Below are 22,934 nucleotides of genomic sequence, written 5' to 3' on the forward strand. Positions count from 1 at the left end.
ATATCCCCTGAGGATAAAGGAGAACTACTGTACTTCAAAATGATTCCTTTCCCCCTTCTCCTTCTGGAAGCACAAAAGGGATTTTTCTCTGATATTTGCTGTGAGACCCTTATAAAACTGGTGAGCTGTGGTTTTTTGAAACAATGTCATCCCAGTAAAGTTTTTTTTTCTTTTTCCAAGTAAGTTTTATTAACATTTAAACTGAAGCAGGGATTTATTTGGTTGACGTAAGGAGGTTTGTCATAGCTATGGTTTCTGTTTGTGTTTTTCTCTTCAGTACTTGGACCGTGAGACCGCTTCGGCCACATTCATAGACAGTGGCGGCCAGTTTGTTTCCTCCCAGGTGATAAGGATCAGCCGGAACCCTTACTGCGGCTATGAGCGCCAGATTCTGTCCAGCCGGGAGCGCCTGGAGGAGGACTCCTTGTTGGCTGCCCTACAGTGGCAGGAGCCTGACGTGGGCCCAGTCCCCTTTTTGAAGAGCACCGACCCTTCTTCCAGCTATTTTGTCATCTTGAACTCTGCAGCCTTCTTCAGGGTGGGAAGCCAGCTAGAGGTGCTGGTTCATGTGCAGGATTTTCAAAGAAAGCCCAAGAAATATGGTGGAGACTACCTGCAGGCCAGAATCCACTCCCCTAAGCTACAGGCGGGGGCCGTGGGCAGAGTGGTGGACTACCAGAATGGATTTTACAAGGTCTTTTTTACTCTGCTCTGGCCAGGTCAAGTCAAAGTGTCCATATCTCTGGTCCACCCCAGTGAAGGGATCCGAGTTCTTCAGTACCTGCAGGAAAAGAAACCAGACAGAGTCTATTTCAAGAGCCTCTTCCGGTCAGGGAGGATTTCTGAAACTACAGAGTGTAACGTGTGTCTTCCAGGGAGTCTTCCCCTGTGCAACTTCACAGACCTCTACACTGGAGAACCCTGGTTCTGCTTCAAACCGAAGAAGCTCCCTTGCAGTAGCAGAATTAACCATTTCAAAGGCGGATACCTGAAGGGCCTCCTAACTGCTACAGAGAATGCTTTCTTCCAGAGGTATGTGCCCCTTGTCCTAGGTGGGGATTGAAGAGTCCCTTTCCGTTGTCTTTGTCCTACTTAGGAGACTTTCTTATTTTGGTTATGTGCTTCTTACATCTCTCCAAACTTGGCCCAGTTCAGGAGAGGTGGTAAGAAAATAAACAAAGATTTATATTTTGTGATTAGTATGTTTATTTCAGGGACTTCCCTGGTGCCTCAGATGGTAAGGAATCTGCCTGCAATGCAGGAGACCTGGGTTCAATCCCTGGTTTGGGAAGACCCCTTGGAGAAGAGAATGGCTACCCCCTCCAGTATTCTTGCCTGGAGAATCACATGGACAGAGGAGCCTGGTGGGCTACAGTCCATGGGATTGCAAAGAGTTGGACATGACTGGGTGATTAATATGCACGCGTGCACGCGCACACACACACACACATGCTTATTTCAGTTCAAATTAAATACCTTAAATTTTTGTTCTTTTACCTTAACATCTTTTACTTCAGAACTACATAGCATGTTTATAGCTGTATAAGCAAAATCACTTATTCACAGAACAGATAAAAAAATTATCTAAGAACAGGGCTACTAGAGGTCTTACAGTCAAGCTAATGTTTTAGCTTCATGTCTCAGAAACTGAAAAAAGTCTTAAGTGTCACATTATTAGTTGTTAAAATCATATAAACATTTATTGATAGGAAAAGGTAGGAATATGGTAACATTGCTAGATTGATTTAATGATAAGCATGAAGAATAACTACCTGGTGGCAAGCGTCTGCCTGCAATGCAGGAGACCTGGGTTTGATCCCTGGGTCGGGAAGATCCCCTGGAGAAGGAAATGGCAACCCACTGCAGTATTCTTGCTTGGAGAATCCCATGGACGGAGGAGCCTAGTGGGCTACAGTCCACAGGGTCGCAAAGAGTCAGACACGACTGAGTGACTTCACTTTCACTTTCCTTCTATGAAGATTGAAGGCAGGAGGAGAAAGGGATGACTGAGGATGAGGCGTTTGGATGGTATCACCAACTCAATGGACATGAGTTTGAGCAAGTTCCAGGAGTTGGTGATGAACAGGGAAGCCTGGTGTGCTGCAGTCCATGGGGTCAAAAAGAGCTGGACACGACTGAACTACTGAACTGAACTGAACTGATGGGAAACCAGGAATATCACAACGAATTATATTTTTCAAGTTAATAGCTATTCAAATTTTTGCATTATTGAGCACATATTCCTATTTTTGAACATAGGTATGAAACTTTTTCAGTATAATGATCAATATATGGCATAATATGCAGAAGGAAATATATAGAGCCAGTATGAGGTAAAATTTCCATTTTCTTCAACATTATATGCGTGCGTGTGTGCATGCTCTGTCACTTCAGTTGTGTCCGACTTTTTGCAACCCTATAGACAGGACTGTAGCCCCCCAGGCTCCTCTGTCCATGGGATTCTCCAGGCAAGAATACTGGAGTGGGTTGCCATGCCCTCCTCCAGGAAATCTTCCCAACCCAGGGATCAAACTTGAGTCTCTTACGTCTCCTGCATTGACAGGCTGGTTCTTTATCACTAGTGCCTAAAATAAAATAACATTCCTAAGAAATAAAAAAGGTAGAAAAATTACATAGTCAGAAAGTATAATTATTTGAGAGAATGTAAAATGCTTTTTATTTTTAAATGATATATATATACTTTAAAAATATTCCCTTGTAGAGATGGTTCTTGTTGTTTTAGTTGCTAAGTTGTATCCGACTATTTTGTGACCCCATGAACTCTAGCCTGCCAGGCTCCTCTGTCCATGGGACTCTCTAGAAGAATAGTGGATTTGATTGCCATGCCCTCCAGGGAATCTTCCCGACCAGGAATCGAACCCACATCTTCTGTTATCTCCTGCATTGGCATGCAGATTCTTTACCACTGAGCCACCTAGGAAGTCCATGTAGTCTGTAGCAGCTTCTAAAATAAAGCTCTGGTTTTTTGTTTTTCTCGTAGTCAGCTTTTGGTGGCAAAAGTTTAAATACATTATTTGCTAGAATCATGCCATGCTTTCAGAAGCCCAGCAGAGGGCGCACTGCTCCCAGTATATTTACTGTACTAGTCTTCCAAGAAGGCAATGGCACCCCGCTCCAGTACTCTTGCCTGGAAAATCCCATGGACCGAGGAGCCTGGTGGGCTGCAGTCCATGGGGTCGCTAAGAGTCAGACACGACTGAGCGACTTCACTTTACTTTTCACTTTTATGCATTGGAGAAGGAAATGGCAACCCACTCCAGTGTTCTTGCCTGGAGAATCTCAGGGATGAGGGAGCCTGGTGGGCTGCCGTCTATGGGGTCGCACAGAAGTTGGACACGACTGAAGTGACTTAGCAGCTTAGCAGCAGTCTTCCGAGGGGTTTGTGTGTGTGTGTGCGGCTCAATACAAAAGGTCTTTAGTCTTATTCTTTAATTAGGCACATTATTTATCAATAGGACTTCCCAGGTGGCGCTAGTGATAAAGAACCCACCTACCAATGCAGGAGACGTAAGAGATGTAGGTTTGATTCCTGGGTTGGGAACATCTCCTGAAGGGAGGGCATGACAACCCACTCCAGTATTTTTGCCTGGAGAGTCCATGGACAGAGGAGCCTGGTGAGCTATAGTTTATAGGATCACACAGAGTCAGACTTAGCATTTACACACACCATGAACAGATTATTTTATTTCTGTGTACTTTTTGCCTCTGTATGAGGAGTGTTCAGTTACTCTCTTTTAGGAGTGTGTTGTCAGTCTACCTAGGGGTTTAGCAGAACCCTTCTGCTAAATGGAAGAAACATAACTTGTAATTTACTGAAATGCCACGTGGAAAAAAAGTGGGGCAAAGGTCAGAGAACTAAGTTAGTGTAAAAATTTTAAATGTTCCTAACACCAAATCCTACCATTAAAACCAGAAAACACCTGTGAATCCAGAAGGATAAAATGTCTGTCCTTGCCTTTACTTGCATATCCTGGATGAGGCTGGCTGATGTAGTAGAATCTGCCAGATCTGTAGTAGAATCATTTAAAAAATTCTACTTACTTAGAAGTTTGCTGGGAAAGTATTTGAGGTGGCATAGGTTTTTGAAAACAAAACATTTGACAGAATCCTGATATAGATTTTAATTTTTGCATTTTTACTCTGTTAAAAATCTGAAATTTTGCATTAGGCTAACTAAAAAGAGAAAGAGAAAGATTGACATTGATCATTTGAGGGATGGATGAGTCCCCAATTAGGATTCTGCTCTAGGCAAGGCTTAAGGAATCTGACTTAATGCTCCCCGTAGTCTTGCAGCCTGAAAACCAAGTAGTGACAAAGTAGACATTGTCATCAGTGTGAGCCATTCTCTGCGTCCAAGGGATTAAGCGATTCAAACAAAATTTGTCATTTTGGAGTTTGCAACCTAAGGGTGAAGCAGTGAAAAACTAAGAACCTGTTTAATTCTTATTCAGTTTATGTGTCCGTATAACCTGCTTATTATAAGATACCTAATTTATTAAGTATCAATTGTATGAATTAACATTTATAAGGATATTTCATCTTTAGACAGCTCTTTGAAATCCCATCTATTTAAAAATTTGCAAATATACATATTGAAAAATAAATGTTCCTAAATTTAAATAAATAAATTAATTCCTTAAATTAAAAATATTTGAGCTTGTACTCTTTTTATTCCTCTTTCAAGTGGTGTCAATATCAAAATGCCAATCAACTCCAGTGGACCTGATTGGGTGACTGTGATTCCCAGGAATATAAAAGGTAAAAGGAGCAAATGTGATGATTTGTTGTTTTTCCTGCTCAGTGTATTGAGTCTCTGTAGTTTCACTGAAGATATAAAGCCCCCTTTTAATTTGCCCTGGTTACTACTGGGCATAGTTTGCGTTTTAACAAAACTTCCAGGTGATTCTGATCCATTGGTACAGGATATTATTAAGAGTAAAAGAATTAAATTTAGAAGATGAAATATATGTGTTTTGTTTTTTGCAGAATAGTTATAATGAGCTATAGTCACTGGTATAAAAGAAGGATAAACATTATTATTTTTTAAAAATTTATTTATTTGGCTTTGTCGGGTCTTAATTGAGGCATGTGAACTCTTAGTTGTGGCCCGTGGGATCTATTTCTCTGACCAGGGATCGATCCTGGGCCCCTTGCATTGGGAGCGCAGTCTTAGCCACTGGACCACCAGGGAAGTCCCAAGGATGAACATTATTAAGTGGCTTATGTATTGGAAGGTGGTCACTTCTTGGCCTTTTGGCTAAGATCAAGTGCAGAGGGAAGATAAGGTCCTTTTAGCTGTTGAAAGCATGTATGTGGTATCCCACAAAGCAGAGGGTGCAAACACTAATGCCCCAGGGATGAGGTGTAGAATACGCGTGAACCTAGCCGTGTGAGTATCGGCCATACGCACACCTTGTGTAAGTGGTGGGAAGGAACTGCAGAGCGGGGACCATCTGAAGGTGGCAGCCCCTTGGTTCCTACACGTGGTTGATATGCAACAATGTGGACCCAACACAGCCAGGTTGAAAGATTTTTTTTTTTCCATCAAAAACCTGAAGTCTTAATTTTTGAATGTGCATCTCCAGATTTCAAAACATTGGCATCCTGTTAAAAACCTAAAAAAAAAATTATATTGTGTGGGCTAAATAAAACTTGTGGTCTTGATGCAGGCAGGACCCTGCCAGTCTGTATTTCTGGTGTTCACTGTCAGTTGCCACAAGAAATCCCCATCTTTTCCTGTTTGATTTACTTGAACCCAGTGAGTTCCTAATCTTAGAGGATGCAAATGTGAAACATCATGAATGGAAATTGCTTGCCTTTTATCGGCCAGGCCCTCGATCCCACAGTCAAGATGTCAGTAAACATGGTACCCCCAGTATACTGTATCCCTTACACGCTCCCATCTGTCACTTCTGGAGGCTCGGACTCACCAACACTTCTGACCCTCTGTTCCACAGCCCTGGTTGTCTAGCTCACTAGATTCAGTCTGATGGGTTTTTAGAAGACGAAAGAAACCATGAATCAGTAGGAGCAGGGTACCCGGGCTTGGATGGGTACCCTGTGACCCCGTGATGTCCCCAGTTGTCCAGTGGGATGGTCAGAGGGAGGAGCTGTAGATGGTTTGCTTGCACCTGACAGGTCTTAGAGTTCAGCCAGGAAGTGGCTGTGGCTTCACACAAGGAGCAATAGGAAGGTCCTCTTAAACGAACAGGGTGAAGAAGTAGAGGAAAACAATAGGATGGGAATAACTAGAGATCTCTTCAAGAAAATTGGAGAGATCAAGGGAATATTCCATGTAAGGATGGGCAAAATAAAGGACAGAAATGGTAAGTGCCTAACAGAAGCAGAAGAGATTAAGAAGAGATGGCAAGAATGTACAAAAGAACTATACAAAAAAGATCTTAATGACCTGAATAACTGGAATGGTGTGGTCACTCACCTAGTGAAGTGAGTGTGAAGTCAAGTGGGCCTTTGGAAGTATTACTACAGACAGAGCTAGCAGAGGTGATGGAATTCCAGCTGAGCTATTTCAAATCCTAAGAGATGATGCTGTTAAAGTGCCACACTCAATATGTCAGCAAATTTTGAAAACTCAGCAGTGGCCACAGGACTGGAAAAGTTCAGTTTTCATTCCAGTCCCAAAGAAAGCCAATGCCAAAGAATGATCAAACTACCATACAGTTGCCCTCAGTCTGCTTGCTAGTAAGGTTATACTCAAAATCCTTCAAGCTAGGCTTCTAATAGTACGTGAACCGAGGACTTCCACATGTACATCTTGATTTAGAAAAGGCAGAAGAACCAGAGATCAAATTGCCAACATTTCTTGGATCATAGAGAAAGCAAGGGAATTCCAGAAAAACATCTACTTCTGCTTCATTGACTATGCTAAAGCCTTTGACTGTGTGGATCACAACAAATAGGAAAATTCTTAAGAGATGGGAGTACCAGACCACCTTCTCTGTTTCCTGAGAAACCTGTATGTAGGTCAAGAAGCAACAGAACTGGACCTGGAACAATGGACTGGTTCAAAGTTGAGAAGGAATAAGAGAAGGCTTTGTATTGTTACTCTGTTTATTTAACTTATATGCAGAGTACATCATGTGAAATGCAGGGCTGGGTGAACCACAAGCTGGAATCAAGATTGTGGGCAGAAATATCAACAACCTCACATATGCAGGTGGTACTGCCCTAATGACAGAGAGTAAAGAGGAACTAAAGAGCATCTTTATGAAGGTGAAAAAGGAGAGTGAACAAGCTGGCTTAAAACTCAACATTAAAAAAACTAAGATAATGGCATCTGGTCCCATCACTTCATGGCAAATAGAAGGGGAAAAAGTGGAAGCAGTGACAGATTTTCTTTTCTTGTGCTCTGAAATCACTGCGGATGGTGACTACAGCCATGAAATTAAAAGACACTTTTAATTTCATATTAAAAAGCAGAGGCATCACTTTGCCAACAAAGGTGTATATAGTCAAAGCTATGGTTTTTCCAGTAGTCATGTATAGATATGAACTTGGACCATAAAGAAGGCTGAAGAATTCATGCTTTTGAATTGTGGTGCTGGAGAAGACTTGAGAATCAAACCAGTCAATCCTAAAGGAAATCAACCCTGAATATTCATTGGAAGGACTGATGCTGAAACTGAAGCTCCAATCCTTTGGCCACCTGATGTGAAGAGCCAATTCATTGGAAAAGACCCTGACGCTGAGAAAGATTGAAGGCAGGAGGAGAGGGAATGACAGAGGATGAGATGATTGGATAGCATCACTGATTCAATGAAGATGAATTTGAGCCAACTCTGGGAGATAGTGAAGGACAAGGAAGGCTGGCATGCTGCAGTCTGTAGGGTTGCAAAGAGTCTGACACGACTGAGCCACTGAACAACTATAATTTTGTTTAGAGAAAAGAAGTATTCAGTAACTAGTGAGGCTTTGATGGGTTTTTAGAGGAAGAAAGAAACCATAAATCAGTAGGAGCAGGGTACCCTGGGTTTGAGAAAACTGTTTTAGAGCAGGTAAACAATTGGAAAGAAAAGAGAAGGACAATTACTTTGTGTAATAACAAAAAGTCCAGCATGGGGGAATGTCATCGATGTTCAGCTTAGTGACCAGCAGAGGGCACTCAAAGATCCTAAATGAAGGGCTCCCATTATTAGTTTCATTCCTTTTCCGTCCCTCCTTGCCTTCTGTCATTCCCTTTGTCTTCTTTTTAAAATGTCTTGTTTTCTGTTTATTTCGTCTTCTTTTTAAAATGTCTTGTTTTCTGTTTATTTGAGACTTAAATGAGGGTTGTGGAAATAGTACGAAGTTCCTGTATAGACATTACCCAGTTTCCCCTTACACTAACTTCTTAAGAAATCACAGCTGTGCTTAGTCGCTTAGTCATGTCTTTGCGATCCCATGGACTGTAGCCCTCCAGGCTTCTCTGTCCATGAGGATTCTCCAGGCAAGAATACTGGAGTAGGTTGCCATTTCCTTTTCCAGGGGATCTTCCTGACCCAGGGATCGAACCCAGGTCTCCTGCATTGCAGGTGGATTCTTTAGCGTCTGAGCCACCAGGTACGCCCAAGAATACTGGAATGGGTATCCTATCCCTTCTCCAAGGGATCTTCCTGACCAAGGAATCGAACTTGGGCCTCCTGCATTGCAGGCAAATTCTTTACCAGCTGAGCTACCAGGGAAGCCCAAGAAATCATACAACACTTAACAAAAATAAGAATGGAACATCCATGTAACATTATTAAGTAAACTATTGGGTTTTATTTGGATTCCATCAGTTTTCTGACAGATGTCCATTTTTTGGTTCCAGAATGCAGTGCAGACCCCACGTTGCATTTGGTTGTACATTTCCTTAGTCTTCCCACTGTGACAGATCCTCAGACTCTTGTCTTCTATGACCTTGACACTTCAGAGGAGCACTGGTCAGATATTTCTTAGAATCTCTCTGAACTTGAGTTTGTTTAATGTTTTCTTATGAGTGGGATGAGGTTATGCATTTTTGGGAGGAATAGGACAGGAATGATGCTGTATCCTTTTGCGGAGGTACATGATGTCCAGATGTATTACTAATGATACCTTGATCACCTGGTTTAAGCGGTGTCTGCCAGGTTTTCCATTGTATCTATTTTCATTGTAATTATTTTCATCTTTGTATCTACATGATATTCTGGGGAGATACTTTGAGGCTGTGATAGGCTAAATAATGGCCCCTAAAGATGTTGTTGTTGTTGTTAAGTTGCTCAGTCATATCTGACTCTTTGTGACCCTATGTCCATCGAATCAGTGATGCCATCCAACCCTCTCATCTCCTCGGTCATCCCCTTCTCCTCTGCCCTCAGTCTTTCCCAGCATCAGGATCTTTTCCAGTGAGTCGACTCTTTACATTAGGTGGCCAGAGTATTGGAGCTTCAGCTTCAGCATCAGTCCTTCCAATGAATATTCAGGGTTGATTTCCTTTAGGATTGACTGGTTTGATCTCCTTGTAGCCCAAGGGACTCTCAAAATATCCAGATCTTAAATCCTCAAAAATATCCAGATCCTAATCCCTCAAATTTGTGGATGTTATATGTTATATGGCTAAAGAAACTTTGCCAGTGTGACTAAGTGAAGGTTTTTGAGCTGGGGAGAGAGTATCTGGATTATCTGAGTGGGCCCTAAATGCAGTTGCAAGTGTCACTTTAAGAGGGAGGCAGAGGGAGGCTTCCTACAGAAGAGAAAAGGCCATGTGAAGATGGAAGCAGAGAGAGAGTTGAAGATGTCATGACCTTGGCTTTAGTAACAGAGAAATGGACCATGAGCCACAGAATGCAGCTCTAGAAAAGGCAAGGAAACAGATTCTTCCCTAGAGCCTCCAAAGAGAGTGTGGCTTTTCCCACAGCTTAGTTTTGGCCCGGTGATAGTGCATTTGGAGTTCTGGCCATCAGATCTGTAAGAGAATAAATTTGTGTTGTTCTCAGCCACTAAATTTGTGGTAATTTGTTACAGCAGCCACAGGAAGTTAATAATACAGAAACTATGTAAAACATTCTGTTTTTGTTCAAACTTTCATCTACTAACTTTAGCATTCATCACCCGATCTTCCCAGTAGCAGTTACTTCTGTGGTGTTCTAATGGTGATCTGCTCTATCTCTCCTTCTAAAGACATTTATTAATTGGAATTTTTTTGTAAGGAAGAGTTGTCTCTTCTTTATCATTTGTTAATTTCATCAGTATAGGCTCATGACTATTTCAACTATTTCTTTGAATTATAATCCAATTCAATTGTTCAGATTGTTCCCGTTTTGGTAATTGGGAACTTCTTTCGCTTGGCTCTGTGCCCTTTTGACAATGCTTTCATTCTTTTCATTAATTATTTCTTTTCTTTCTTTCTTTTTTTTTTTTTTTAGCTCTTCCTTACTTTCTGAAGGCACCACAAGATATTTCAGGCCCATTTTGTATTTTCTTTGCTGAGGCCATAGAAGGGCTCATAGTCTTTCCACTTTTATTGTTTCCACCTATGAATCCTATACTTTGAAGATTTTATTTTGCCTTTGACATGTTGATATTCATTTATTTATTATTATTTTGACTGTGCTACAAGGCTTGTGGGATCTTTGTTTTCTTTTTTTCCTCTTTTGGTCTCACTGCTCTGTGTGCAGAATCTTAGTTCCTGCTGCTGCTGCTAAGTTGCTTCAGTCGTGTCCGACTCTGTGCGACCCCATAGATGGCAGCCCACCAGGCTCCCCCGTCCCTGGGATTCTCTAGGCTCCAACACTGGAGTGGGTTGCCATTTCCTTCTCCAATGCATGAAAGTGAAAAGTGAAAGTGAAGTCGCTCAGTCGTGTCTGACTCTTAGCGACCCCATGGACTGCAGCCTACCAGGCTCCTCCATCCATGGGATTTTCCAGGCAAGAGTACTGGATTGGGGTGCCATTGCCTTCTCCGCTTAGTTCCTGTACCAGAGTTCAAACCCTGGTCACAGAGTGAAAGCATCCTAACCACTGGACTGCCAGGGAATTTCCTTATCTATGTGTGGAATTAACAATTCCTTAGTTAATTGATTTTCCTCCTCAAGCAGTCTTGTGGATTGTTTGAGATTGCCAGTGCCACCCCCATGCACGGACACAATTCGAGCACAGAAACATAACTTTAAGTTAGACTAGACTACCTTATTGGAGAAGGCAATGGCACCCCACTCCAGTACTCCTGCCTGGAAAATCCCATGGACGGAGGAGCCTGGTAGGCTGCAGTCTGTGAGGTCGCTAAGAGTCGGACACAACTGAGCGACTTCACTTTCACTTTTCACTTTCATGCATTGGAGAAGGAAATGGCAACCCACTCCAGTGTTGTTGCCTGAAGAATCCCAGGGACGGGGGAGCCTGGTGGGCTGCCGTCTATGGGGTCACACAGAGTCGGACACGACTGAAGTGACTTAGCAGTAGCAGCAGACTACCTTATTAAAGCCAAGCATCTGACAGGCTTTTCCAGGGTCAGAATTATTGCTGGATTTTTATAAGCACCAGCATTGTGGTCCTCAGACCACTAGCCTAATGTCTCAGGCACTTTGATGGCTTCTAATGTCATCAGCAACTAAACTAGAGCTCATGTGTTGGGGGGAGCTTAATCAAAGTTTAGAATATAACTAGATCTAATAACAATAGAATAAATATCAACATCTTTATAGCTTTCTATTGTTTTTCTCTATTGAAATTTGTCTTATAGGCAATAGAGCACACAGATATGAGGCATATAGCACAATGGAGTTTTACGTCTGTACATATCTTTGTAGGGTGACTCCCCAGTGATCCATGCCCTTCAATTGTATGACAAAGTTGACTTAAAAAGAGAGAGAGAGATTATCCTGGGTCGATCTGACCTAACCATATAGGTCCTTAACAGTGACCTGGTGCTTCTAGAAGAAAGAGATTGAAAGTGTGAGAAGGATTTCAGGTGACGGAGATTCTTCATTGCTGGTTTTAAAGATGAAGGAGGCCACTGGGCCAGGACTGTAGGCAGCTTCTAGGAGCTGAAGGCCCTTCCCTGGTTAACAACTAGCAAGGAAATGAGAAACTCAGTCTGACAACTGAAAGGAACTGAATTTAGCTAACAATTTGAATGAACTTGGTAGCAGATTCTTCTCCAGAGCCTTCAGAAAGGAACACAGCCCTGCTGACATCCTGATTTCCACCTGTGAGATCCTGAGCAGAGAACCCTGCCACACTGCAGCCCAGACTCCTGACCTGCAGAACTGTGGGAAAATAAATAATCCTTGTTGTAAAATGTAGTTATTATATTTTTATGTATTTATTGTTTGGCTGTGCTGGGTCTTCGTTGCTGTGCACGGGCTTTCTCTGGTTGTGAGCAGGGGCTTCTCTGTTGCAGTGCACGGGCGTCGGGCGTCTCACTGTGGTAGTTTCTCTTGTTGCAGAGCACTGGCTGTAGGCGTGCAGGCTCAGGAGTTGTGACACATGGACTTAGTTGCTCCATGGCACGTGGAATCTTCCCGAGAGAACCTATGTCCCCTGCACTGGCAGGAGTCTCACCCACTGTACCACCAGGGAAGTCTGCCCCTTGTTTTTAAGCTATTAAGTTTGTGTTGATTTCTTGCATAGCAATAGAAAATGAATTAACCAACTACTACCCAGGTCAAGATATAGAGTGTTTATAGACTATTCAGCGTATTTCTAGCACTCTAGTTTAGCCCCTTGCAGTGAAAAATGCACTTTCGCATATCATAGTATTGAATTTTCACAACAACCCAGTAAACCAAGGTCCTCAGACATGCAGATGACACCACCCTTATGGCAGAAAGCAAAGAGGAACCAAAGAGCCTCTTGAAAATGAAAGAAGAGAGTGAAAAAGCTGGCTTAAACCTCAACATTCAAAAAATGAAGTTCATGGCATCTGGTCCCATCACTTCATGGCAAATAGATGGGGAAACAATGGGAACAGTGACAGACTTTATTTTCTTGGGCTCAAATTCACTGTCGATGGTGACTGCAGCCATGAAATTAAAAGATGCTCCACTTGCTCCTTGGGAGAAAAGCTATGGCCAACCTAGACAGCATATTAAAAAGCAGAGACACTACTTTGCCGGCAAAGGTCTGTTTAGTCAAGGCTATGGTTTTTCCAGTAGTCATGTATGGATGTGAGAGTTGGACCATAAAAAAAGTTGAGCGATGAAGAATTGATACTTTTGACTGTGGTGCTGGAGAACTCTTGAGTGTCCTTTGGACTGCAAGGAGATCAAACCAGTCCATCCTAAAGGAAATCAGTCCTGAATATTCATTGGAAGGACTGATGCTGAAGCTGAAGCTCCAATATTTTGGCCACTTGATGTGAAGAACTGACTCATTTGAAAAGACCCTGATGCTGGGAAAGATTGAAGGCAGGAAGAGAAGGGGGCAACAGAGAATGAGATGGTTGGATGGCATCACCGACTTGATAGATGTGAGTTTGAGCAAGCTCCAGGAATTGGTGAAGGACAGGGAAGCCTGGCGTGCTGCAGTCCATGGGGTCACAAAGAGTTGGACACGACTGAGCGACTGAACTGAACTGAAGCCAAGGTCCACGTCCAGTTAACTTAGGAAATCAGAGGATTGGTATCCTACACGTTTTTGTTTAGTCTCAACGTTGTGTCTGACTATTTTGCAACCTCATGGACTCTATCCCACCAGGCTCCTCTGCCCATGGGATTTCCCAGGCAAGACATAACAGCCAGCAAGCCTAGTATCATTTGGGGAAAGGAAGCCCCCTCCTACCACCATTTCAGTAACAAAATGCGGTCTCTATGAATGGTGCCCCCTCTGCCATCACCCATCTCCTTAGCTCCCTAAGAAACCTTGGCAAGTCACACTGACTTGCTTTCTTTACCTTTAAGAGATATTTGGACTAGCTTTCTCTGAGGTCCCTTTCAACATTCTCTGAATCTACAGGTATTTCTACCTCAGATAGCATGTGTAAGATGCTTAGCTTTTAGAGAAAAGAAAGAAAAAAAAATTCTTAAAGTTTTGTAGGGGGAATTCAAGGTTCAGTAAAAACTCAAACCACTGTGATCTCTAAGGAGCTAGGCACTCCTCGAGTTCCCAACACTGGACGGGGTGTGGCCGGACAGCTCAGCACAGTGTCCTCATTCCTTACCTCCCGGAGGTGGCGCTCCTGTGCTCGAGTTCCTAGATAGAGAATTGATTGCCTCCATTTCTTCTTGGTCTTGTCCTTCTTTCCCCTCCTGAGTTCTAATTCCCTGCCGGAAAAATAAAAGGACCCATGTTGGTACGTACACATCACTACCCTTATTTCACAAGTGTCCCTCTCATACCGCTCTTTCTAAATGGTTTAGGGAAATTTATCTCTGCCCATTTTTCTCATTTAGTCCCATTCGTGGCCCAAATAGCCCTTATTATGGCTAATGAATGATATGGAATGATGCTCTTTGGAGGAAAATTTAAGCTATGGGCTTTTAAAGAGAAGCCAAGACATTTTAGAGAAGTAGGAACCTTACTTGCAAATAATCAAAACTATCCCTTCTGATTTTGCATAAAGATCTTTATGTCTGCTCTTACAACCACCTCCGTATAAATTTCCTTCACCATCAATGTTCAAGATAAACATAAAGTTGAATAATGACTCGGTTATGTTTTTAAATTATTTTTATTCCATTTATACAGTACAGCTTAAGTGAAAATTCTTTCTGAGCTCCGAGAAACACTGACCTTTTGAACAGTTCAGACTGCTTGAAATTTAGTCGGGAAATGTCTTTGTCCCAGTTGACCATAAGAGGGCGATGTAGGTACACATATTCCTCTTTAAAAATACCTTTTGTTATCTAGTGCTGCATGTTTAAAGAATTAATGTGAGGTTCAGTAATTGATTTGCTTTGCTTGACTTAACTCTGATAGTAAATATAATTAACATTTGAATGGAAATGGTAATTGTTTCCGGTGTGATATACATGTTTCTTTGTAACACTTACTTGACACAGAATAGCTGAGTGTACTAACTTAACCTAGCAAAAATTGTGACTTTAAAATCACTTTTGATCCCCATTCCAGTAGATATTTTCTTTGGGCCCCAGGTGTGTTCTCTGGCCTGTGCAACCTTGATGTGTTGATATAATAAGGAACTTTGGGCAAGATGAGATGACATGGTAATGCTTCATTTAGTAGCATGTTGAGAAATTGCTTTTGAATAAGCCAAACATTTACCCTACCCCCCAGTTTTCTTTGATAGTCACGTTTGCCAGAAAAGCATTTATAATGCTGTTTGCTTTTCAATTGAGACCTTGAACCTGCAAAGAATTTGCAGATGCCTAAGAAAAAGGATTAAATATGCCCCTGTCAAATAGGGCATCTTCTTTGAAGGGAATAAAACCAAAATAACTTTGAGTAATATAGATAATATCAAGAAGTCAAAGAAGGGGCCTCCCTGGTGGCTCACTATGAAAGAGCCCACCTGCCAGTGCGGGAGACATGGGTTCAGTCCCTGTTGTGGGAAGACCCCACATGCCACAGGGGCAGCTGAGCCTGTATGCACCAGAACTGTGGAGCCTGTGCTCCAGAGTCCAGGAGCCACAACTAGAGAAAGGCCCCTGCAGCAGCGAAGACCCAGCACTGCCATAAATAGATAAAGAAAAGAAAAAATGAACTGGAGCGAGCAGATAGGCATTGGAAGGAGGTAGAATTTTTTTTTTTTTTTTTGATAAAAAAAAGAAGCTGAAAATAGTCATGAGTAGGAAACTTACTTAAATTTCAATTTCTAAGTCATATGAGCACTTGGATTTTGAATTGTGGTTAAACAGGTGAGACTATAGAATTGCTGGATTATGATCAAGATTTGAACCTTGGGGTGTATAAGGGAATGACACAAAATGATTGGTGGTTTTTGGAAGATTATAAACTTGAATAATAAGTGTTAGAAATGAATAAATGTACACTTTTCCAGAAAAAAGCCTAAAAGAAAATGGCTGGTATCCACAGACATCTTGTTTTGGGAAGTGATATAACACAGTGGTTAAGAGCATGGACTTGGGGGCTCACCTGCTTGGATTAGATCCTGACTTTGCTACTTCCTGGCTCTGGAACTGAGGTCAAGTTACTTAACTGTTTTGAAAGGTAGGACCTATCTTGAAGGGTGATCGTGAGCGTCTGATGAGAGAATACATTTAATTGCTCAGAACAGTGTCTGGTGCAGAGTAAACGTGCAGGAAATATTAGGCATCCCTGTTGAAGCATGTAAAGTGCTCTGTTTCCACTGAAAAATTCCAGTGGCATTTTCTGAGGGAGGAGTTTGGTAAGAAGGGTGTTGACTGTCACTGTGAAAGGTGTCCTGATGCTTGTGTGATCATGTGTAACTACGCTACAAGCATGAGTACACACTGCTGATGCAATTTTTTTTTTTTTTTTTTTTAATTTGGCCACACTGGATCTTAGTTGAGGCATGTGAGATCTAGATCTAGTTCCCTGACCAGGGATGGAACCCCAGCCCCCTGCATTGGGAGTCTTAGCCACTGGACCCCCAGAGAAGTCCCTGATGCAATTTTACTATTTTTCATTGTGTATAAGGACTTTTGAACCTTTTGTATTGTGGAGAGTAATTCTTTAGACCTTGTGTCAGTGGTTTGTTTTCTGTGTTCAGTGATGGTTTTCTGAGTTAATATTTGATTGTGGGACCCATTGATCGAAACTTTTGAATGAGCTGAGAAACATTAAGGACTAATACTGCCATGCATATATAAATGTGAATTTAAGTTGTTACTTGCCTCGCAGGCATTTGGGTGAGCCGTAACCCCAGATAGTGCTTAGATCTACACATTTCCTTGGTTTTTGCCTGCTTTTATCTTGAGAAAAACATGCTTCATCAGAGGGAATGGTCAATGTCCCCTTTCCCCTTCTGTCCACAAACATCCTCACACCCATTTTAGATCTTCCTATTTTTGTGCAAAGCAGAACTTTTTGTAGGAGAGGGAAAGTCTGGGATTTCTTTGAGATGTGACAGCCGGAGGTTGTCAGCAGGCTAACAAACATAGGAGCATAATTGTGTTTTAACTTGAAACATTTTTTATGTATGACTTGTTGAAAGAGAATTTCAGAATATCTTTTTTTCTTTCAGAAACCAACAGCCTAGAACTATCTCAAGGCTTAGGAACTTTTCCTTCTGGTTATTATTACAAAGATCAGTGGAGGCCCAGGAGATTTAAGATGCGCCAGTTTAATGACCCTGACAACATTACAGAATGCTTACAGAGAAAAGTGGTGTACTTGTTTGGTGACTCGACAATCAGGCAATGGTTTGAATACCTCACTACGTTTGTTCCAGGTTGGTACTTTGCTTTTTGTTTCATAACTCCCATACACACAAGATCCAGCTCTGAAATAAGCAGACCCAGTCTGGTGCCTGCAGAAAGGCATCAGATGAGGGAAAACTGACTTCTCCGAAGGACTAAAGGCGAGTCCTGATGCTGGAGAGATGAGTGATAGTTTCTGACCAGTGGTGGGGCTGGCATGCATCAACGAAAGCTCTGGCTGCCTGTTGCAGTTCAAAGCACTGACAAGCCGTGTGACCCTGGACGAGTCATCTGCTTCTCAGGGCTTCATTTCTCCAAGTGTGCGATAAGGTGCTGGACACTCACCTCACAGGTGTGAGGTGACACCCTTCTGACAGTCTAGGCTGTGAAATGGAAGTGAACATTTCCTGTTGTTTCTCTTCTAGTTCTGTTTGGTCCTACTCCAAGTTTATAACAGATTTAAGTGGAAGGAGTCAGACAAACTGTAGTCCAATTTACTGCATCCAGGCAACAGAGTGTCCCCGTGTCACCCATTGGGTGGTCGCTGTGTGACTCTGAGATGAGCTGCCTCTCACCAAGGGAGTCTGGCCAGTCCAGCCTTCTTAGCTTCCTGGTCTCACGGCTGGGCTCTGGGCAGCTCTTCAGACTTGGAATAAAACCCTGCTTATCGGAGGGCCGTCCCTTATTCTCAGGAGGCCTTTTCCTCTTCCCAGAAAGGGTGTGGATAGAGCGAGGAGGGGCGGATCCAGGGCAGCAGGACTGAAAACCCTGCTTAGAGTTTACAGAGCTGACGAACAGCTTTGTGGGAAATGTGTTTTGTTTTTTTTTTTCATTTTAAATTAATTTTTATTAGAATATAGTTGATTTACAATGTTGTGTTAGTTTCTACTGTACAACAAAGTGAATCAGCTATACATGTACACATATCCCCTCTTTTTTTAGATTTCATTCCCATTTAGGTCACCACAGAGCACTGAGCAGAGTTCCCTGTGTTATACAGTAGTTATCTATTTTATTATCTATTAAGTTTACTATCTATTTTATTATCTATTATCACTAATTATCTTTTACACAGGTAGTGTATATATGTCAATCCCAGTTTCCCAGTTCATTCCACTCCCCCATCCCTCCTTAATATCTGTAAGTTTGTTCTCTAACATCTGTGTTTCTATTTCTACTTTGCAAATAAGTTCATCTGTACCATTTTGTGAGAACTATTTTTGATGGCTGTTTATGGACAGGACTTTTCACAAAACAAAATTCCACAGTTGTGAGGGGTTGTGTGTGGTGTTTTTCATTTTTCTCTTCTGTTTATTATATCAACTTAGTTTCAAGTTTCATTTGAAGGAAAGGAGGAAGTAGATATGACCCCCATAAGTAGAAAATTAATTATGATTTTGATTTGCTTATTTAAAAAAAAATTGAAACAGACATAGCAGAGTTCTAGTTGATAAAAGACAAGTTAAGCAGGAGAAGGGAAACCATTTGTATGGCATGATGCTAGGCACAGTTTGGTGCTGACCAGGCAGAGCCTTCCAACAGTCGGTATTTGCTTGGTTCTTAAGTTCTAATGAGCTTGGTATTTCCTTTAATAGCAGTGATCGCATTGAGTGTCTTGTTCATTTTCCACTGTAGCCTTTGCAGACAGATTTTTGCCTGATAAAGCCTTGTGTCAGTGCTTGATCGTAATCTGAAGAAAGAATGGTAAATTGAGCTTTTATGCAATTTAATTGAGGCCAAATGCTAAGTAGTAAGGAGAATGAGGTATGAGATTCTAGAAGAGCCTGGGTGGGACCTCATGGAAAAAAAAGTGAAACCTTAACTTTAACCCTTAAAAGTAAATAATATGGGACAATTATAGTTTGATGTTACTTCTTCAGAATTGACTGTAAACTCCTTGAGGGCAAGGACTGTGACTTATCCATCTGAGCATTGCTGACTTTTTTTTTTTTTAAGCTAGGAAACTAATTTATTATTTACTTTCTTTTTTTTTTCTTTTTGGCCATGCCATGCAACATGTGGGATCTTAGTTCTGCCACCAGGGATACAACTCCTGTCTCCTTCGGTGGAAGGGTAGAATCTTAACCACTGGACCACCAGGGAAGTCCTGCCTTGCTGGCTTATAACACATTGGTGCTGGCACAGAATAGATGCCTGCTGCTGCTGCTGCTAAGTCACTTCAGTCGTGTCCAACTCTGTGCGACCCCATAGACGGAAGCCCACCAGGCTCCCCCGTCCCTGGGATTCTCCAGGCAAGAACACTGGAGTGGGGTGCCATTGCCTTCTCTGGAATAGATGCTTAGGCAATGTTAATTCAGTTGGGTTGCCAATGGCTATTTAATCTGGTCTGTATAAGGCACTTGTAGGACTCTTTAGGGATATGAGACAAATCCTTTTTCCTCATGGGGTCAATGTTCAGCTGTGAATTATACAGCTTCTTTTAGGGGTAATGAGGGAGGATCATCACTGATTCCTGGAATCATCAGAGGAGCTGGACTTGGAAACACAACTTAGATAAAGGGGAGGGAGTGAAGGGAATTCTAATTTGTGCTGCTGTCTTTGTTACGACACAGAGAGAAGTTTTCTAAGACATTAACAGAGTTTTCCATGCATAGGGTGAAATTGAAAGTCAGAAGAAGCAAGGTTGCTTCTTTTCTTTTGCTTATTATAAAAAGAGGTATTTGGTTACTGTTATGTGTTTGTTAAAAAGCCGAAGTTATAGTTCTTGACCTGGAAGAAATATTTATCTGTTAGAACAATAATGTGTAAATGTCAAATTGATGTTTAGATATCAACAGTCAGTCAATACAAACAGGAAGATTTCTTGGCCTAACAGTTAGAGGTAAACAGGTTATTTTACTTCTGAGGTCTAGAATCTATTGCTGATGATATTACTTGTAATTTCTTGCTTATGGAGTGACTTAATAAATATGTTAGAATACAGGTCCATTGAAGCTGGGGAGAGGTGCCAAGATGAAGTGAAGTAAGTGTTTACATTTGTACCTTTTTGTTGTTTTACTTTAAAAAAAATTGTTTTTTATTTGAAGGATAATTGCTTTGTAGAATTCTGTTGGTTTCTGCCAGACAGCAACATGAATGAGCCATAGGTATACAGATGTTCCCTCCCACCTCTCTCCCCATTGTTGTTATACTTTTATTAAAAAAAGTTGTTCTTTGAAGCCACTAACTAAAGAATAATAAAAGTATATGGCTTTGTTTAACCATTCTTATGAGTCTGACTTTTCCTTATTTCAGATTTAGTGGAGTTTAACTTGGGTAGCCCCAAGAATGTGGGTCCATTCCTGGCAGTGGACCAGAAGCACAACATCCTGCTCAAATACCGCTGCCATGGTCCACCCATCCGCTTCACGACCGTCTTTAGCAGTGACCTCCGTTATGTGGCTAATGAGCTGAATGGCATCGTGGGAGGGAAGAACACAGTGGTTGCCATAGCTGTGTGGTCTCATTTCAGCACCTTCCCCTTGGAAGTGTATATTCGGCGGCTCAGAAACATCCGTCGGGCTGTGGTCCAGCTCCTGGACCGAAGCCCTAAGACTGTGGTAGTCATCCGGACAGCCAATGTCCAAGAGCTGGGACCTGAGATTAGCCTTTTCAACAGCGACTGGTATAACTTTCAGCTGGACACCATCCTTCGGAAGATGTTCTCAGGGGTTGGAGTATATCTTGTTGATGCCTGGGAGATGACCCTGGCCCATTATCTACCCCACAAGTTACATCCAGATGAAGTTATTGTGAAGAACCAAGTGGACATGTTCTTGTCCTTTGTGTGCCCCTTGGAGACCTAGCCTGCCAGAGGGGACTGGAGGAATCGCTTTCAGTGACCTTCTCTTTCACCTGCACTACAAAAAGATAAACTTTTTTACATAGGTGGCCCCATGGAGAGATGGCTTCTATATGTATTGAAAATTTAGAAAGGAGCTGGACTTTATATAATCATTGTAAGGAGCTTGGAAAATGCAGATTACACTTATATCTACCTATAGGATTTTTTTCCTATCTTGACTTAGCCACGGGTGAACCATTATTAACAGCATATACACATTATACTGCCCTTGTAACCAAAGATACTAATGAATGTGTCTGAACTAGCTTCTCTTGGCAGGGGATATTACTGTGCTATAAAGTGTGAAAAAGGTTCTGACCTAAGTAAGGGGCAAGTTTGGTTGGCAGTGGAGTGTTTGTAGTTTATCTGGTAAAGGAGCATATTTGCATGAATAGCATAATTGGTCCATCTTCAGTGGAGGTGAATTTAACCCAAGGCTTGCAGTCAGTGGCTCCTGTAACACACTGAAGACAGCTGTGTCTCAAGAGTTTCTTTTGATGATCCAGTTTTTTTCTGAATTACTTGAAAAGGCCAGTATCCTTGGTCAGAACTTTCTAATGAGAATATTTACAGTGTCCTACTTTAATCTGGAAAAGAAGCAAAAGGGAAAGATGAAAGCAGTATATATATAATTGATATTTGTATTGGGTGATTGTTACTTGATTCAGCTAAGGATGAATACTTATTCTAAAATAGCCACTTTTGGAACTGAAAGGGAAAATATATAAAGGCAGCTTTATTTTTGTGTTCTGAAGTTCAAGGGTTTTAAGAATTGACTTTTATGTAAAGATTGCTATTGTTTGTTATAAAGTTGTGCAAATTATTTCCAGCAATACCGAGTGTTTCTTTTTTGGTTGTTATTTTGAATTGCATACCCAAATTAGAAATTAAAATCTAATTAAAGATTAAATTTATATATTGAAACCTGTGAAGGGTTGATTTGGGCATAAGGTAATACTTATGTTTGGAAGTAAAAGGTGCTATTCTTACTGGCTACCTTAAAATAATTGAATTATCAATTTTACCTGACTGTCTTTATCTTATTAATTTTAAATAAGTTTAAGTTGATTTGTGACCACTTAGTCCTCTTTTCTTTTTAAGCCACATAGAGCCTAGTTTTATTTATCCCTAAAGGAACATGTGATGGACATGACTTTGGGTAAACTCCGGGAGATGGTGAGGGACAAGGAAGCCTGGTGTGCTGCAGACCATGGGGTTGTGAAGAGTTAAATACGACTTGGCGACTGAACAATAACAAAGGAACATGTGAAGAAACGGGAGGCTTCAGAAATGAAGAAAAATGCCTAATGCATTAAAAAATACACTCAGAAGAATGGGTCAAAGAATCTGAGTTTTTAACTTAAAACAGAGATACTGAGATCTTCCTTTCCTAGCCTTGAGGGCCAGCTTTAAGTTTGTAAAATAAATAAATATAATTTTAAATTATTTTCCGAGTCTGAAGTAGACCAGGTAGTTAAATATATTAATATAGTTGAATTTTAATGGTCTTTAAGCTTTAGAGTGTTTAATGATCATTTATTTGAGCAAAATGCAGAAAATTGTGGAGTCAGCCTTAGTGGCAGACATCCGAGGATTCTGATGCAATGGTGGTAGTCTACATTTTGAGACACACCAAGGGAAGAGGGAAGATAGAACTAAGAAAATAATATTTTTTTGTCTTATTTTAGGGGCTTTCCCCATAACATTTAATTCTGACTAGGATCTAATAATGTAGGCAATATTAGCTCCATTTTATAGATGAAGAACTTGAGTTTGGATTTGAACTAAGGTGCATGACAGTCCATAGCC

At 41.4% G+C, this 22,934-nt stretch overlaps 1 protein-coding gene across 7 annotated transcripts in view; it reads left to right on the forward strand.

The window, feature by feature from the left end:
- The window catches only part of NXPE3 (neurexophilin and PC-esterase domain family member 3), a 55,618-nt gene extending 33,569 nt beyond the window's left edge, over positions 1-22,049 (forward strand). For 5 of the 7 annotated variants that reach the window (XM_070368752.1, XM_070368756.1, XM_070368758.1 and 2 more), the window contains 5 exons: positions 278-1,032; positions 4,706-4,779; positions 8,506-8,580; positions 17,107-17,313; positions 20,537-22,049. In XM_070368752.1, the coding sequence (XP_070224853.1) occupies positions 278-1,032; positions 4,706-4,779; positions 8,506-8,580; positions 17,107-17,313; positions 20,537-21,087 (1,662 nt within the window). In that variant the 3' untranslated portion in view covers positions 21,088-22,049. The remainder of the gene's footprint in view (positions 1-277; positions 1,033-4,705; positions 4,780-8,505; positions 8,581-17,106; positions 17,314-20,536) is intronic. The other 2 variants (XM_070368764.1, XM_005890066.3) reach the window with 1 other exon arrangement.
- Positions 22,050-22,934: the final 885 nt, after the last annotated feature.

This window comes from Bos mutus, chromosome 1 (assembly GCF_027580195.1).
Source record: "Bos mutus isolate GX-2022 chromosome 1, NWIPB_WYAK_1.1, whole genome shotgun sequence".
NCBI classification, from domain to species: Eukaryota; Metazoa; Chordata; class Mammalia; order Artiodactyla; family Bovidae; genus Bos; species Bos mutus.